An 18857-nucleotide genomic window follows, 5' to 3' on the forward strand; every position below is an offset into this window, starting at 1 on the left:
TTCACCTAATTCCTTTTTGTTTTCTGAACTGAATGATTTCGTAGTCGTTTCCTGCTCTTCGTGCAGAACGCTATACTCTGTACTTTGATACGACGCAATTATAGCACCATGTTGAGACGAGCTAACCGTATCGTGCCTATGCCACTGCTTATATCTGCTGGTGTTACACAGGATGACTCTACGGCTACCGTCTCAGAGTCGTCTACAAAGCTTACGCTTTGCTATGTCACTTGTCTTACTTCGTGCACCGGAAGAATCGGCATCTCTTCTAGAGACTGCTCCTTGCTTTTCGGATGTGCACTCTATGCGAACATCAAGTGCCCTTCCATCAAGGTTTTCTAGAGGACCCCTTACCTCTTCTAAAGCTGTGTATTCGGTTGCACCTGTTCGTTTAGCCACATGGCTATATAAGGAACTTGACTGTCCCTTCTCTGAAACTTCCTGCGAAGCCGCATTGATCAGGGTCACCAAACCTCGACTGTTCTCACCGTCACCCTTCCCTTCGACTCTGCCGTCCACTTGTAGGGAATCTGCACCTAAAGTTTCATCACAAGTGTTCTCAAGTCTGCCGTCGAAATTACTAATAAAGGCCCTACTATCGGAGCACACCTCATCCACTGGTTGACTACTCTGGCTCTCAGACCACGTATATTCAGGGTTTTCCCTTTCAAGCCACTGCTGCAAATCCTTATATTTCAGTTCCAGCAGTCACTGCAATCTTTCAGTCAATCCACTTATTATACCTTGCACATTCAGACGAAATTTCCTGAAAGTCCAGTACACAGTTCACAGCCAATGCTACAGTGTCCTGCCCAAAACTGAGAAAATCACGCTCCTTGTGAAATAAAGTTTTAAACCTAGGATCTATACAAACGATGTAAGTCCTTGTTCATATGGTCTAAATCCAGAGGGAGCGACCGGTTATTTAAACTCGTCTCTCAAGTTATAGTGTCCCACACCAGATGAACAACATATTTGTTTCTGTCATTCGCATGCGAAACTATAACCTTGTAACGTTTTCGATCAGACTTCTGCCTGTAGTTCTGCCTCAGGGTAATCTGACAGTCCAACAAGCTGATTGCCTTAGTGTGGCTATGCTTGGACAACAACAGTAGTTGTATTCTACAAGTGTTAGCAGCCTGGAACGCTCCACTGCCCTGTTTAGTCGCATCATCGCCTCGTTTTTAGGGCCAAAAGTCTTTGAGAGATCAAAGATTATAGCCATGATTGTGAAAACCTAAGATTGTGGTAGTAAAAAGCCTACGATTGTTTTGTTGGGAAATCTTGTTCTAACCTAATCTATAATGAACACATTTTTCTTGACAAAGCGTTGTATGAGCTTTTCGATAATCTAAACATGGGCAAAAGCTCAACACCACTGAAAAATTTTGCCACGAAAAATTTCTTTGGTGAAGACCACTAGCTTTAAATACACAGTCCTCAAAGTTTTTTAATAAAGTCTCAAATGGTCGAGCGGCCAACATTAGGACAGTCACGACATGGAATGACGTGACTGTCCTAATGTTCATTCCATGACGACATGGAATGACCCTTATGTGATCTTTTGGCAAGCAGATGTATCACTTGCTACATATTTAAAACCTATTTGCTATTGATTTCTAACTTTGGTCATGATATTGCTGTCTTTGCAGTGTAGTGACATTCCGGAAAGCCAACCGGCTGGGCTTCTACATTCGAGTCATTCCTTCTGAGGTGGACGCTGTCATTGTGAGTCCCTTCTTCATTGCTATGTTGCGAGATTGGCAACAAAGGTGAACTTAGAAGCAAGCACGAGCACAGTGGCACTTTTAGGAGGATTAAGGGGGCGAAATTTTCCATCCAGAAATAACAGAACAATATGCTTCAGGAAGAAGTTGAGTTGTAAAGATGACAAAAGTGAAAGCAAGTTTTGAGACAGTGGCATCTTTCGAGGGCCCGTAAACAATTCGAGATACAAAACTTGTTATGATGTCTGCTTATGCATTCTGAGCAGGCTTGCCATAAGAATTATGTTGATAAGCAGTGTACGAAAGGTAATTACTAATGATAGGACAGCTGCTTCGGTTGATTGCGGTTCGTCACGTGTCTTCCCTATCTTTTTACAGTGAAAGCTGTTATGAGATCGAAATTCGGGTCATGCGCGGTGCCGTAGTTGTCTGCCACCGCTGGTGTACGTAAACTACTGTATTCACTCTATTCTACCGCGCCCTAGATTGTAACGCGCACCCATTTTTCTCGTTGGCCCGCACGATCACACTACTCGGGAAATCGACTCCTTTCGGGAGCGTCTTCCGTTTAAATATGAGGTACGGGGGAAGCTTGTGCCTATCTGATGTGCAATGGAGCATTGCCGTCACTCTTGTTTTACCGTGGCCCGATGTCAGCATGCGAACTGGCTTCGCTCCCTTCTTCTTGACGGTTGTGGTGCCAGGCATGTCGAAGTAAAGAGGCGTCTGATCGGCATTCACAATTTGCCCAAGCAGGTAGCCGTTGTTGTGCCGCAAGTTTAGGACGAACCTCTGAAAACTGTGAAGCTTTTCTTCGTACTCCTTCGGCAAGTTTTGGCGCATGCCCGTTCGCTTTCGGAGAGAAAAGCCTTTCCTCTTCATAAAGTTAGTTAGCCAGCACATGCTCCCTTTGAACTGGCTCTGCGTTGGCCCTTTTTCTAAAGCTAACTGCATAGCCCGCACTTAGAGCAGTTCTGTCGTCACGGGCCGTTGCGCCGGTCGCTGCTCAAGCACATACTTGGCGAGCAGCTCTTCAATTTGCGGAAACCAACCCTGCTGTGGTCCACTGAAGCATTTGCATGAATCTTTGACAATCTTGTGCTTTTGTTTCCGCCAGTCCCACATGCACGTTTCGGAAACTCCGAACGACCGCGATGCGGCCCGATTTCCGTCTGTTTCGGCACATGCGACGACTTTACTTTTAAAAGCGGCATCGTGGTGCACTCGTCGAGTTTCTGGAGTCGACCCTTCCATGCCGTCGATGCTAATGAACAACAAGATGACGAACTCCTCAGCACACGTACGAAGTGCCGCACATGGGAAACACATAGGCAGAAATGGCCGAAGCGCCATGCCGAAGCACGTAGGGGGCGGCCGTTTTGGAAACTTCGATGGCAATAGAATGACCGTATTCATTTTTTTTTTCGCACTCGATTTTAACGTGCATGCGATTTATGAACTCGCTTAACCGGAAAAAAGGTGCGCATTAGATTCGAGTAATTACGGTATTATCGCTAAATAAGAAAAAAAACCTTGTACCAAGGACACAGTGGGGCTTGATGCATGCCGCTGCATGCCAGGCCAGTATTCTACCACTGAGTTGTGGCGGTGCTTAGGACAAGTTCGCAAACTTGCCTTAGGCTGGCTTGATGTCGGGAAAGGAATTGCATTAATGTGAGTTATAAAGTGTTTTAGATCAGCAAAGGAACAATCAGGTGACACACAATGCGAATCATGTAACAAGTGGGTCGTCCAATGCTCCAACCCAATACAAAAGCTTGTTTTTTATCACCTATTAACGGTGGTGCATACCCACTTGAGGCATAATTCCTCATCGTCATCAGCCACTGCATACAGAATTGGCACGAAATTTCTTGCAAGTGTTTAGCGGGTACAATGCTTCTCAGAAGAATGTCGAGGGATAGCACGGCGAATGCCGGCCTATTACCCAGAAATTATTATTACAGTTAAACCTGCTTGTAATGAACCTCCATATAATAAATTCCTCGATATAACGAAGTTTTTCTATTCCCCGCTGTTGCTCCATAGAAGCACATGTATTTGCGACCTCTGTGTAACAAAGTAACAGCGGGAGACAACCTTGATATAACGAATTTTCCCCACGGACAATCTAGGAATTTTGCTTCGCATTTTGTTAAGAGCATGCATCTTCCGCGGTTGCCCCGCTGCTGACGAAGCAGCGTGGCATGCACGGCACACCAGGCGAGTGTGCCCCCCCTCTTCCAAACCAAAATAAAAAAGGAAGAAAGGAAACTACGTTTGCACGTTGGCAGTGCCATGCTTTAGTTAGCGTCACATATGTGGGGCCACGCTGCACTTGGAGGACGCTTTACCGAATAGTTTTCCGCGGTATCCGTGTCGCTTGCTCTTCGTTTTCGACACCGTGCGCGCGTTCATAATTTCACTGCGCGTGCATAGTGTGACCCCTGAAGACGTTCAGCTTTGCTTTTTCATAGTGAAAGCTGTTATGCGATCACAACTCGGATCACGTGCAGCTGTCCGCCGCGGCCGGTGTTCATAACCACATCGCGTGAAATTAGGGAAAAAAAACCTAGCAGCAAAGACACAGTGGGCCTCGATACCAAGGTCTGCTGGGTGCCAGCCCAGTATTCTACCACTGAGCTAGGCCGGTGCTTGTGACTTGTTGGCAAACCTAGCACCAGACACAGTGGGGCTCGAACCCAGGTCCGCTGGGTCCCAGCTTAGTATTATATACTACTGAGCCACACCGGTGCTTGAGACGTGTTGGCAAACTTGCCTTAGGCAGGCTTGATGTCGGGGAAGCAGTTGCGTCAATACGACTTATAAAGCGTTTTAAAACAGCAAAAGACAACCATTCGTCGCACAATGTGAATAGCGTAACGAGTGGGTGGTCCAATGCTCCAACCCATTACAAAAGATTGTTCTTGTAACTGTGGCGCACACCCACTTCAGCCATGATTCCTGGTCGTCAGCCACTGCATGAACAATTGGCACGCAATTCCTTGCAAGTGTTCCACGGATACCACGCTTCTCAGAAGAATGACAAAAAATAGCATAGCAAATGCCAGCCTACTACCCAAAAGTTTATTATTAATGCCCTAGTGGGTATCAAGCAGGTGTGCTTGCAATGGATACCCAATGAATGTTCTGAAAAGGCTCTGAAAGGCCGCTCAGCTTTTGCTGTGACTGTGCTGCGCCTTACGCGCAGGCCTGGCGTTGCTTTCTTTTATTACCATACCATTTATGTGGAGAGTCCCGGCTGGTTTATTGCTGTTGTTGCCGCAGCCGTCATTCACCGTATATGTATGTATCCAATGTGAAAACTCCAAAAAAAATCAAAAGGCTGCCCGCGCTCGGCACCCTGTTATCACAATGCGCCGACACGCCCTTATCTCCCATGCGTACTTTGCCCCACGAATAGAGGAGAGGGGGAGGGGGAGGTTATGCGTGCGCGCTTATCCTTCGGTGGGGAAAATAGCGCCTTCGACTTTGACCGGAACGATTGCGTTTAGTTGCTGGGCGCACAAAGATTACTTCGCTCGCTGGACAGGTGCCGTTTGCGAAAAGAGTGCGCTTTTCAAAAACAGCGAAGTAACAACTGGGGCACTTGTTAGTTCGCACTCATATCTGTACTTGTGATTACGTTTCGTGCCTTGTTTTTGTTTATACAGTGCATTAAGTGTCGAGCGGTAAACGTTGTTAGTTCGCTCTGGTCATGTGAATTGTTTTCATGCGTCATTTGTGCGTGAGCAGCGCGTTGCATGTTTCGATCTGCTTGCCGTTCTTAGCGTTACATTCAAAGTTGTTGCTATTGCAGTCATTAATTGCTTTGCCCTTGCGGCAAAACTGACTTTTCCTAATTTTGGACAACCGTGTCCTCACCACCGCGGGGATGTCAGATTAGGCGCTGATGGAAACTCTCCGTGACCACGGTGATGACAGATCTTCGGAGGTTGGCTCGTAACGCGCTTCTGTCTTGCGCCGCGCCGCGAGTTCGCAGGCTGGTAGTTTTCCCGATTATCCGATTAGTTCTGGCAACACGACGACACCTTGAATGCAATGCAATGAACGTGATAGCAAAAAATTGTAATGGTAATAAGGCTGCAGCCAACTTTTTTGGATTGGATATCGCGAAACTCCTACAACATGCTGGTGTGAGCAAACACGGCCTCTCCAGGGAGAAGTGCTTTTCTCAAACAGTCACTTCGCGTTAAAACAGCAGTGATACTCGCCGAGATCGCAAGTGTGCCAGCGATCGCGACCGCTCTTAAAATCTAAGTTCATTAATGCTACTAGATCGATTCTCTCCTCTACCCCCGCCCTCCCCGTGTTGTTTCATGCTCGTTCATGACGGGTGGTTTGCTCTCTGTTTGAGCATTTGATGGCAGTTGTAACACACGGCAGATGTTATCTTATGTACTCTGCAGGCGATAGGGATAGGCTGACTCATTTGATCTCTGCTTCAGCAGCGCTCGTGCGCTTTTACCTGCTAGTGAAAGTTACGATGCGCGGGGGCATGTTATCAATTTGGACTTGTTACAGAACATGGCAGCGATGTTATCTTATGTACTCTGCAGGTGATAGGGATAGGCTGACTCAGTTGATCTCTGCTTCAGCAGCGCTCGCGCGCTTTTACCCGCTTGTGAAAGTTACGATGCACGGGGACATGTTATCAATTTGGACTTGTTACAGAACATGTCAGCTATGTAAAAAACCCACTGAGTGTATCCATGTAATTGCTATCGCAATAATAATTAAGTTTTTTTTACTGTAAAATAGTGTTTTGGGTTAGCTCTTCTTCAGTACCCCTCATGTTTAATTTCGCATTTAATTTCCAAATTTTCGTACCGAACCTGCATATAACGAAATCCTCTCTATAACGAATTTTTTCGAGACTTTATCAATTATATTATGTCCAGGTTTAACTGTATTAATGCTGTAGCGGGTACCCAGCAAGTGTGCCTGCAGCAGTCACCTAATAAGTGTTTAGAAAAGGCCCTGAAATGCCACTCTTCTAGATTTCGCTGTGACTGTACTGCACCTTCTGTGCAGGCCTAGCGTTTTTTTCACCATGTAAAAGGGTAGGTGCAACTCGATGTTGGGAACTTCTACACAAACAAAGGGATTATCTGAAATTGAAACTTTTTCACAACGGTGTTTCATAATCTAACAGGTCTAAACTCCTCGCAGTATTTGTAAACCAGATTACGTTTCACAGTGACTAGACCATGCCAATAAGATAAAAGAAATAAAATGCAGCACTGACGCACTTCAAATGTAGTTTTTTCCCAGGACAGCAAGCCAGTGGGATAGGTTGCCTTCTAAAGTTACAGAAATCGCTACACATGATGTATTTGCAAGTTCACTGAAGGTTCTGGAGTAGTGTACTCACACAGTTGTGTAAGTTTGAAGAGGTGATATGAGCCTATTTTATACTGTGTGCTCCTATGTACCACTATAAGTGGGCAGTGAATTACGTTTTTATTGCACTGCTGAAGTTTTGGAATCTGTATTCTCTATAGAAATATAGTATTCCTCTCCCTCCCCATTCTTCTCCCACTGTAATTCCTTTGGGTGCTGTGGGTACTATGATAAATAAATAAGAATCACCTGACAACAGTGATTATGTAATCAGCATGCAGCCAACAACCGAGCAAGGTTTCCCTCACGTGGCGCTCGTCGGTTGCTCACAGGTGACGCAGTGAACAAGGGCTGTGTGAAAAATTGTGAGGTAAACAAATACATGACACGTGCAAGTCACATTGCCACAGTGCGAAGGCACAGTTTTGTAGTGCACAGGACCAATCAGTGAGGTCAGCGCTGCTTTTAAGTGTCTATGAGAAACAACATGTAACGCAGAGACATGTATCATGTCACTTAGCAGGCGAAGAAAATGAACTGGTGCTGGATATGGGAAATCAAAACGAGATTACTAGGACAATTCAATAGCTCAAACCAATAACTACACACAACACAGGACATCAGTGGCGTATGTATTATAGCACAGCACGGGCCTGATTTCACGGCCCGGCCCGGGCCCGCATTATGAAGCCCAAGCTCAGCCCGGGCAAGGGGTTCCAAGCCGAGCCAAAAGAGAATGTCTGCTGGCCCACTTCATCTTCATACTTTTGGGCATCCGATCAACATTAAAGGCGGATCTCAGTGGCTTATCAGCCGAGCTAGTCTATTATGTTTCCCTGCATTCTACAGGAAAATTCTTCGAGCTGTCGTCACCACCTTCCACTCATGATGCCTCCACTTGGGGCGCGTTCAGACTTGGTTTCAAAGCGAGCGAAAGCGGCTCGTTTCGCCGCCCAAGCAGCCGAAAAACCAGGCCTCGCGGCCAGCGCGCAAAAATCGGTTCGAGACCAATTTTCTTGCCGCACGAAAACGGATCCGGTTTCCGTTTCATAGCTTTGGCTGCGCTGAAGCAAACCACTTGATCTAACTAGCTGGCGCAGATTCAACATGACAGCATAGGCGTCGGTGGTGGCTCGCATCGACTCAAATTGCAAACTACCCGTTCAGCATGACGAAGCTTGATGGCGTCAATGAGGACGCGTTCATCGAGAGCGTGGTTTGGATTAGGATCAACGAGAACTCTGGAAGTGGACGATGCAGCTGCAGCGAGTCGGCAAGCCCCAACGTGTCTCGCTTTTGTGTACAGCTGGTTGAATCCGTCGTTACTGCTGCAGGTGCATTTGCTTGTGTTGTTTCTGCTGGCGTATCTCACGAAACAACGTTTGAAAAGGTGCGAGCCATTTCTTTTCAGTACTTTGCGTGAATAACTAGAATTTGGTACGAACTTTACTTTTCACAAAGGAGGCAAACTGGAATTGCCAAGGTAGCGACGGCAGCGGCGGCGGGATGGGGCAAAACAAATGTGCACATCGACGCGTGCGGTCCTCTTTTTCCGGCCGCTCTAGTGTTTTAGTTTTCACATCACTTCTCAGGTGTGAACGCGCCCTTACTTTAAAGAGCTGTGCACCATGTTTCGGGACCTTACTCTTGTCATTCCTGCCGACTGACACCCCCTGTTTGTCTTTGTCAGCCGGGATCTGCATGACTGCAGTCACGTCTTCATTTCGCGTGATCAAATACGACTGCCTTTCACACTCGGCCTATGATGGCCCGTTTCGCGTACTCCATCGTATGCCAAAGATGTTCACGCTGTACATCATCAGCCGCAAAGACGACGTGGCTGCCGATTGACTAAAACCTGCATATGTCACCGTTCTGGAGTCCGCAGGGCTTACATCTCCGGTCTGCGTGCTCACATTCAAGCAAGTTCACATGACGACTCCTATGACTCAGGTTCTACAGGGAGGAGCCCTGTAGCACCTTGGTACGCGGCGCTCGTCCAGGAAGAGGTTGACATTCGGTCGCGCAGCAGGTGCAGTGCGGGAATAAAGAAATCAGTGGGAAACTCGATGCTCTGAGGACTAGATTTTTTCCGTGTTGGCTCCGACACACTTGTGCATGCTTTTTGCTATGCTGATCTTGCTTTTATATTTCTTTTATTTCTGAAATGCGATTTCCACAGTTTTCTGTGTGAATTATTGAGCTCACTGGTGTTAGAACAAGCCAGAGCCCGTTACTTACACTTCAAAGAGTCCCTCACCAGGCCTCATAACAAATCCTAGTTAAATGCTGGCAGTTGCTGTGTGTTCCAAAAAGAGCATTATGTCACATTTTTTTTTTATTGGTTCATTATGAGCTGAGAAAGCCAGTACTTTTAATCGGCATGAAACCATGATGAGAGGAGGCGAGCTCAAAACCGTTGCTGCTCACCCGGCGTAGCCTTCGCAAGCCAAATCTGTTCCCTATCCTCTACAGCATTCGAGCAAACGATCATGTGCGCATGACGTCCTCGAGCAAGCCCAACCCTCGCACTATTGAGCGGCGGCGTTTTGTTGACGAGCGTTATTTTGTGGTCTACTGCCTGTTTCTTACGATAGGATACCTCGGTGCGCCCTCAATTCGAAACGCTGGCTTAGACGCAGTAAAATAAGCAATCACAATGAGTACTGGAGAGCATGGGAGCATTAATTTTGTTTCCAGGACTGGCGTCTGCTTGATGCCGAGACACGAACGCATGGAAAACGCAAGTACATTAGTACCGAATCTTGTTGCAATTCACGGGAAAAAATGAAAAAGATGCACACATTTCCTTCTTATGTCTCATTATTTATTTTAAATATTATTCATCTATCCAATAACAAATTACACAAACACATGTCGTGTGAAATAATTTTTGCCGTGTCACGTGCTACTATCAGCCACGTCAGAGCACAGTCATCTACGTAGAGGACCGACAACTCAGCACTACTATCTACGTAGAGCAATTTCTACGGGTACGTCATGCCTTCATTCTCTGGGCGTGCACTCGCGAAAGGAAGGGCAAGCAGCGTTCATCTTGAAATTTGACCCATTTCCATGGTGTGTAGCGTGGTGAATTTCGGCAGACGTGATCATGAACGCCCCATGTATACATTGCGCTCGTCAGCTCAAAATTGTCAAACCTGGTGAGAGGCCATTTAAAGAGGACCTCCAACACTTCTTGGGCATGGTCGGACAACGCTGCCCAATTGGTTGTCGAGGCTCCTGAGAAAACACGGGTCAAATGATATCATGCAGCACATGGCCCGCAATTCACAATAAATTCTCAAAGTGAGCTGAAAATTGCTTTCTTTTCTCTCCACGAATGAGGAAACAAGCTCAGAAGTCAATCGTTGCAGTGATTGTATCAGCCATTGGTTGATTTGAACATGGTACGCTTGGTCATTACTCAGGCAGCTGTGGAAAGCTGTGACTTGTCCACGCGCGCACTCAATCCCACTGAAAAGCCACGTGGTCGAAGAACAAAAAGAAACAGAAAAACTGCTCAAGGTCACCAGGCATGTGTGACTTGTATTCTTTCCTCTTGTCATACCTTGCTTAGCTTCCAGTGCCTTCGTCAGAACGACAGAAGAAAGGATGCAAGTGCAGCGTGCGACAAATCTTTGCAACTCCGCTTGTACTGGATGGATTCAAAAAATTTTTGCGGTGGTGAATTTATGAGGCACTTACAGTAGACTCTCAGTAAACGGAACCTGAAGGGACCGGAAAAATCTGTTTCATTTAACAGGAGTTCTGTTTACTGAGAGGTGAACATGGGGTGCAGAATACAAGCCCTAAACCAAACATTGCAGAGGCAATAGTTACGTTAAAGCAGTAATTCTGTTTAACAGATTTCCATTTACTGAGAGTCTACTGTAGCTCCTTTAGTGAATTCATTCTGTGGCTACTTGAAAAAGTGTTGCCGGACCCCTTTAGGTAACAGGATGCCTTGGAAGGGGGGGGAGGGGGGAGTCTTCTCATCTTAAAGGAACGATCTACCTCTTGGAAAATTTTTAGAAGATCGTCCATCAGATAAGTGGCAATGGGCATGTCAATTTATTTTATTCATTTCATTTTCTGGACAATACAAATGCATTGCCCATGATCAGGACAAAAGGAGGTGGTTTGCCTCCTGACGTGGTCCTGCTCGCGCTTGGCGTAACAGCAGTAGTGCTTACATAGACATTGAAAAAAAAAAAAAACATATGTTTCATCGAAATACAAAATGATTCCACGAAATGTACATATTTGCCAAAGCAGCCGTCAGATTGACAACGAAACTCTGCATTACAAGATGCCAAGAACAACAAGGGATAGTTGTACTATAAAAAAGATTTATAACTTTAATTTGACGTTGAAGGTCAACAAAAATTGAATTTTGTATAGTGGGCGAACCACTGGGGATCGTTCTTATTGTAAGTGACCCATGACATTGCCCACCCACGCATTCAAATGAGTGACAATGTGTGTGCACAGTATAGACCTTTTTAACGTGGGCGCCATCATATTGCCTAGCGGGCAGGGCCATTCCTGGTCTAGCAGCCAACTGGAGCGTGCAAAGCACAGTGTTCATGAAAGGTATTCGTACCGTTGGAGTTAGTTTTTTTTGTTGTGGCTTGCCTAATTTCATCTCAAATGATGCATTATAGGCAGGGAATGAGTCTGTGAGACATCCTGAAACATTTTGATCTGTTCGAGGTCAAATATGATAATATGAGACTACCCAAACATGTTGCAAGCGGTCGGTGTCTTATGTTTTCAGCACTCTTTCTACTGGGAAAAATGTAACAATATTTCAACCTCTTTCAGCAGGGCAAGGGAGTGCTGGCATTCTTTGAGGATAGTGTTTTTTTTTTCTGGACTGTAATATTTAAGTTTGTTTATGCTGTTTGTTTGTTTACGCTGTTTGTTTATGCTGTCTCAGCATAAACCCATGCATGTGATCGTGCGTGAGCACGCATTTGCCATTCCTTGGTAATGACGGCATTTGTTTTTTGCTCACAAATGGTTGCCTATCTCTTGCTTAAATTTTGACTACTACTTATTACTTGATCGTTTATTGTCCCCCAAGTGTGGACAGAATTAGAACTGTTTACAGGGAGGTGCTAGCAGACAAAAAGTGATGCTGATTTTCGCACGTCAGCATGCTTCTTTTTCTTTCTTCTTTTCTCTTTAGAGAGGTGATATTTGAATGGATTGCGGCGGTGGTATAGTGAAAACAGCTAGTTTTTTCTGTCCATGAAGCACCAAGCACAATCGGGCTTAAGCTTACGAGTAACATAAGAACCTTTCTTGTGTTTACTTTTTTAAAATAATTTTGTCTACCAGTTGTACAGCTTTTGTGAAACCTTGGCTGTCGTTCACAAAACTAAGCAGCGAAATCCACAGTTATAGAAACAATAGACTAGCACAACAACATGATTTACGTTTATTTTGCTCTTAGAAGAAAATTAACTATGTTGTACTGTATTTATTAGAATCTAGGCGGATAGTTTTTCTTCGTTTTTTTTTTGAAAGAAAGAAAAGTGGTGCGCATAAAGAAGTGTACCACTTTTCATAAAATTGCGTACCACTTTTCATAAAGAAAAGTGGTACACAACTAGCGCCATCTAGTTGGTATTATAGCGGTTAATAGCCAAGTCAGCACTTGGCTGCCATTTTTATCTTTGTGGCGAGGGTTGAGGCAAACCATTTGTTGTTTCGAGCCACTCTTCGAGTAGTTTGTGTGTGGCATAGCTCAATGGTGCCAAACAAGCGAAGCCGCTTATAAAAGGAAAGTTGTCCTAGCTGCGGAGTCGTCATTCAACATTCAGGCCGGGCCGGACTTTGGAGGGGAGGAAAAAAATGTGCACCGCTGGAGGAGTTGCAGCGTGGGACAACCCTGAAATTTTGATTGTGCACTCTATTAAGAAGTGTGGCATATCCAATGCGCTTGATGGCACCAAGGGTTGTGCACTGTTTGAAGACAGCGACAAGGGAAACAGCGACGACGACTCTAAACGAACGTGGCATCGGACTAGAAGCAACGCAAAAAAAGTGACGTCAAAGAAACACGCACAGCAAGACTAGAGGCTGTGTGTTTCCTGAGCTATTTGTATCAAGAACCAACTGCTCTATTTCATCTTCATGTTAATAAATGTTTTCTTTTTGTGAATGCTGTCTGCGCGGTTTTGTTCGGCCTACATTCGAGGTAAGTTTTTTTTTTCCCCCGGGCTTGGGACTTTAGGGGTGGGCTTAGAATCGGGGTTGGCCTAGATTTGAGTAAATATGGTATGTATCATTGCGCGACTTGTCAGACATGGTTCTTGACCATGCAAAACACTGTCTACCTGAGGTAGTTATTCCAAATACGAAGCGACAGAACTACCTTTTTTTTCCCACTATTTGGCTTTCATATCACACATTTTGCATGATCCATCCTGCCGTCTTACGGAAGTAGTACACTCGGGACAAGTATTCTGCCCGGTCATTTTTATGTTATATTGAGTGAATGTTAGGGTTTGGCAAGGTGGGTGTGCAGCACAAATTAAATGTGTCATGCTGGTTATCCCACTGCGAAGTGAGTGGTTTCTCGTCTGTGTTCATACAGCAACATCAACTACATTGACCACCGTGTTGAGCCAAGCTACAAGGCTAATTGTTTTGACCAAACCAACCATACTAAAATGTGATAATGAAGCGAAAAGAGCACAGGCGACTACTTGAGTGTTGCTTAGTTTTTGGATGTTAACGATCAGAGCCGTAGTCACAAACTTATCTCGAGAGCACTTGCATCAGATAGAAGCCGGAGAGAGACAGATGGCGAAGGCGGGCTTGTGGCAAAATAACATACTTTATCACACCAAACAAAATGGCAAACGGTAATCTGACACTCAGAATTCATTCCCCAAAATGAAACTAGTATGTGCACAATAATTGGCTATAAAAGCGAAACCGGAACTAATACGAATCCAAGACAAGTTCAGTCATAAGCCTAAACTGTCTCTAGCTAACACGGAGGAAGGAAAGGTAGGAGAAGCCCTGACGTCACTCGTGAAGCTGGGATGGAGCCAGAAGTCGGCCATATTGACTGGGCAAATTCTCCTCTCTTGTTTACATCCGATTGTAAAGCAGAAGGCACGACTCTTTCTCCGGCTCAGAAAGCACATCAGCTGCGCAGCGCTCGTGTCGTGACGATCCCAAACTAATGGAACGGGGCTCAACACTCTGGGCCAGCGCAACACCTTCGGCGAAATCATTTCGTCCGAGTATCAACATCGAGTAACAGCTCACCGACAACGAAGCAAGTACAAGAGAACGCGCGGTAGATTCACTGACAACGAGTGTTTTCACGTCATTAATTCAGCAAATGTATAGACAACACGATTGGTCCTGCGCCTTCTACAATTGCATTCTGCCACGTGGCCGACGTAGCGTCGGGCCACTGTGTCCATGTTCTGCGTGAAACTCACTGGCATCAGCATTCTGCGACCGTGGTGACTTTTAGCACGGTGCAAGTGACACTTGATTGCGGTTGCTGTTGCGTTGAGATTACATGCAATGCTGGGGGAGAGCATACGAAGCGCAACATAAAAGGTGTTTTAATATGACATGCAAGTTGTTACTGTACAAACACAACACAAAACTACGTATGTGCACATGGTCCTCAATGTGTCTTACTGGGCTCAACAGTGTCGTCAATTGTCACAAGCAGGAGCACTGCCCAACCGTCACTGACCTGCAAGGCGTTCGTTGTTCTGCTTCGTCATGGTGCCCAACGCAATTTCGCTGAACACTACTTGCTTCATCCACGCCATCCGCCACACGACACATGGATATGCACTCGTTCTACACACTGTTGAAACCCCAAGACGGACAAAATGATTTGTAAACGTTGCTAAGAGTACAGTAACTGCCAAAAGAACACTGCGTAACCAATAACGCGGCGCAGAGCATGGATATTGTCCGCCACAGCTCAGCACGAGACCTGGGGAGGCATACATGCCGCCTCTAGCCGCAGCCGCTCACTGCTAGACCAGCTCCACTATGTAATACGTAACCATAGCAACGCTGCCATTGTGCCCAGTGAATATTGCCGCCATGATGTCATTTCTTCCACACTTTTCACGTAGCGCACCGGCTGGGCATACCCTCTTCTACCTTTCCTTCCTCCGTGCTAGCCAAGATGGCGTCTCAGTGGCTGCTCTCATGCGCTGTTGTAATAATAGAACATTCTTACTGTTCATATGCCACCCTCAGAACTACGATGAAGTGGTACCGCCTCGCCATCATCGTCATTGGCACGCGTCCGCTTGACAATCCTCTCGTCTGTATTTCCGGTGTCTTGGTCTTTGTCTCTATTTTCGGTTTCGCTAGGCCCCGCTTATCAAGGACCCCCCGAATGACGCATCCGCTCATCTCACTGGTGTGGCCTGCTCTCTTCCTAATTTGATTACGATGTAGGGAAGTTGCAAGCCCACCAGAAACTGCTGGGCAGGATGCAGCAAGTCCGGGCAGCTTCACTCGAGACCATCTACGAGGTCGACGGCCACTTTTCGAGCTCTTCGTTTTGACATCCTCAGAACCGAGCGTTCACGCTGCTCCGGTCGCGGTACTGATGCTCATTTGCTACATCTTCACAGCTCCGCATCCCAACACACACTGCCAGCTCTTCCTTTGTAATTTTTCTTCTCAGCTCGGGTCGCCTGCCACAAGCCTTTCTCCGAGCAATCTCTTGCGTCTATGTGGCTGGTGGACATGCACCCGAGTGATTCTCTTCTCCTCGTGCACCCTGCCTTCACTTTTGACACGCGACTGGTGCCCCCCTTTACTCATCACACCGTAATTGACCGCTTATGTTTGGTCATCTGTATAACCACATCCAATTGTCTTTTGGCTGGGTGGTACACTGGGCATTTCAGCTATTGCGACACTTGCCGATATACAACTTGTCACGTAACACAAGCAATGTACCATCATGCAACCGCAAAGGTTCTGCGCTAGGTGATGCATGCTGCTAACTTATTCAGACGGTAGTTTCCATTTTTTTTTTCCGTAGTTCTTAGAACAACCAAAAATGGCACAGTGGCTTCCCATTGACCCTCCGCTAGCTGACATTGCAATAAAAGAGAAAAATTTCTGCAATTCCACTTAAAACATGTTAAAATTGTTCTAAAATGCCAGACGTCTCCTTGTACTTCAGCAATGGGAAAGTGAGCCTTGGTTCTGTGGGAACAACATGAACAGTAAGGGACTCGATGCATGCACAACAGTAGGAGAGTAGCCACATAAGGCTGGCTTAGGGATAGAGTTCACCCTAGTGCAGCTTATTGTTAGTTTTAACATGATAGCGTTAGAGAGCTCGTGTCGGAGAAATTCCGCCGTTGGCGTCGGCACTGTTGGTTGTGAGCAAAAAATTGTCTGTGAGCGAAAAATCGAGAAAGAAGCAAACAAATAAAGAGTAAAATTTTCGGCCCCATTGAGGATTGAACCCGGCCCGTTTGCATGGCAAGTGGGTGTCTTACCACAAAGCCATAATGGTACTTGCAGCTGCTTCGGGGAAAAACACTACATAAATGCCATGCAGTGGAAGGAGTCCCCTCAGCACCTTTTGTTTGACAGGCGTCGCGGTGAAAACGAACCTATTCGGCGATTTGTAGGTGCATTTGGGAGGCCATGAAACTACATCAAAAAAGGACTGGATAGTGCAGTCATCGCCGCTAAAAACACACAGCAACTTTCAAAGAGCTCTAAAAATGGACAACTATGTCCCTCCAGCGGAAAACATATCATGGCTTTCCAGAGGCATTGATTAAGCAAACAGCAGGCCATGCTACTTTTGCTTTAGATCAAAAACCTGTATGTACCATTCGCGTGCGTGCTTGTACAATCTACGGTGTGTGTGTGTGTGTGTGTGTGTGTGCATGCGTGCATGCGTACATATATAACAAAACATATTTGTATAACAAAACACTAGGGGCAGGAGTTCGCTATTGCATTAAACTTTTTAAAGGCAAAGGTTAAGGGTCCCCCAATTTTTTGTTTCGGTTTGTAGCAGACCATTGTGTGAACCTTGTTTTTGGGGGGAATACAGTGTTTGATGATTGTTGGCCGCTTAGTTAGATAAAGTGTGCTTGCGGTCATGGTCTCTAGTCTCTGTCACTCCAATTCTTTGCAAGCACTTCCGAGATAATCGTGACACTAATAAAGATGCGAGAGTCTTCATGCATAAAGGGCACACCAGTATTCACCGAGATTCTACATTGAAGAATTGGCCATCAGGTTCCACTTTGCCAAGGCATTCATTCTGACTCTCATATCCTACACAGAACACCTAAATTTAACTGAAAGACGGCAAGGACCTTCTGTCTTTTTGCAAAGCATGCCTGATTTTCGTTTTAGTAGCACACTTGGCATGAGTGGAATAACTACAGTTGTTTCACAATGCCGGTGTGCCAATGTTGCTTAACCGACCAACTCTTCTGCTCAACTGTTGTGATATTTCAGGTGGACTAAACAAACCTGGAGAAACTGTGGTAATAATACGTTTTTGGACAATTTGCATGCTTTAAACTACCACTGCAGTATTTGTTGTATTATAAAACTGACCTCGATGAAGTCTGCAAGAACTACACACAGTTTTAGTTTTCGAGTTTTGCTGGCACTGCAATCGCAGTCACCTGCACAAGCCAGTGTTGTGGACATTCATCACATCAATGGATAAAGAACGAACGCAGAAAAAAAGCTGTGTTTCAAATATTTCTTCTGACTTTACAGAGAAACTGTTGCAAGGTTGGACCCTTTTAAACGGAAAGCTTCTTATTGCGATCAAAAACAGGGAGAGCGATAGAAGACGATGAACAGTTTCTTATGGAAGCTCTGCTGTCATTACAGATGATCCCTATTCTCATGCAAGTGCACTACCCCCCTGACAGCAGTCGGCATATTTTATTTTTCAAGTACAATGCAGACATATTCACCTTGTCTACGCATGATGTGTAAAGCAGCCCGATGGGTTCCTCGGCTATTAAGCCAACGTTTTTGCTTTTCACTTGATTTTAAAGATTACATTAATTTCTTTACAGCACTCTGTTCGATGTTGCCACAGGCAATGCTCTTGCTTTCGGATTGATTTTATTTATTACATTGATTTCTGTATATCGATCTTCCTGAAGTAGCAGATGGATGGAGAGATCTTGTCGTTGCGCAAGCATAACCTGCCCATTTAAACGATGAACATTCCACTGTTGCATTGACATATTCTCTCCCACCTCTGGCGCAGGTGGCATTTCGTCTGAAGCACGACTTCACAAACATGGTGGTGCAGCTGCATGCCGAGCCCCGAAGGCCTGAAGTGGTGTGGATGACGCACACCTTGGTGGTGAACCTGGGCACTCGCTCTTATCGGCCGCCACCTGCCTCGGCGAAATCACCGCACATCCAATAAAAAATCTCGAAGTTCTATTTGCTCGCCTTGACTGGCAGTCTCTGTATAGGCTACAGTGGGAGAATAATAAAGGTGTGGACCTTCGCAAAAATGCTTCAAGCTTACCAATGCATAATCATTAAAATGTTTTTTTCCTTCACTCTACTACCGGGTAGGAAAACTATGTAGTCACGCTACGGAAAGTTACCATTGTATCCTCCACCAGATGAAGAACATTCTCCAAATGTGTGGAGAGATGCAATCACGAGGAAGAATCGAGGCCTTTAGTGAACATATTTTGTCTGTGAAAGACATTTCAATCCCAAACTCGTATTTCAGTGTGC

The 18857-nt window shown here is 45.6% G+C and overlaps 1 protein-coding gene across 3 annotated transcripts in view; it reads left to right on the forward strand.

The window, feature by feature from the left end:
• Window positions 1-18628, forward strand: part of DCTN4-p62 (dynactin subunit 4) — a 97000-nt gene extending 78372 nt beyond the window's left edge. For 2 of the 3 annotated variants that reach the window (XM_037424893.2, XM_037424894.2), the window contains exons 13-14: window positions 1653-1728; window positions 18370-18628. In XM_037424893.2, coding sequence (XP_037280790.1) covers window positions 1653-1728; window positions 18370-18534 — 241 coding nt within the window. In that variant the 3' untranslated portion in view covers window positions 18535-18628. The remainder of the gene's footprint in view (window positions 1-1652; window positions 1729-18369) is intronic. The other variant, XM_075896234.1, reaches the window with a different exon arrangement.
• The last annotated feature ends 229 nt before the right edge of the window (window positions 18629-18857 follow it).

The sequence above is a fragment of the Rhipicephalus microplus genome, chromosome 5 (assembly GCF_043290135.1).
Source record: "Rhipicephalus microplus isolate Deutch F79 chromosome 5, USDA_Rmic, whole genome shotgun sequence".
NCBI classification, from domain to species: domain Eukaryota; kingdom Metazoa; phylum Arthropoda; class Arachnida; order Ixodida; family Ixodidae; genus Rhipicephalus; species Rhipicephalus microplus.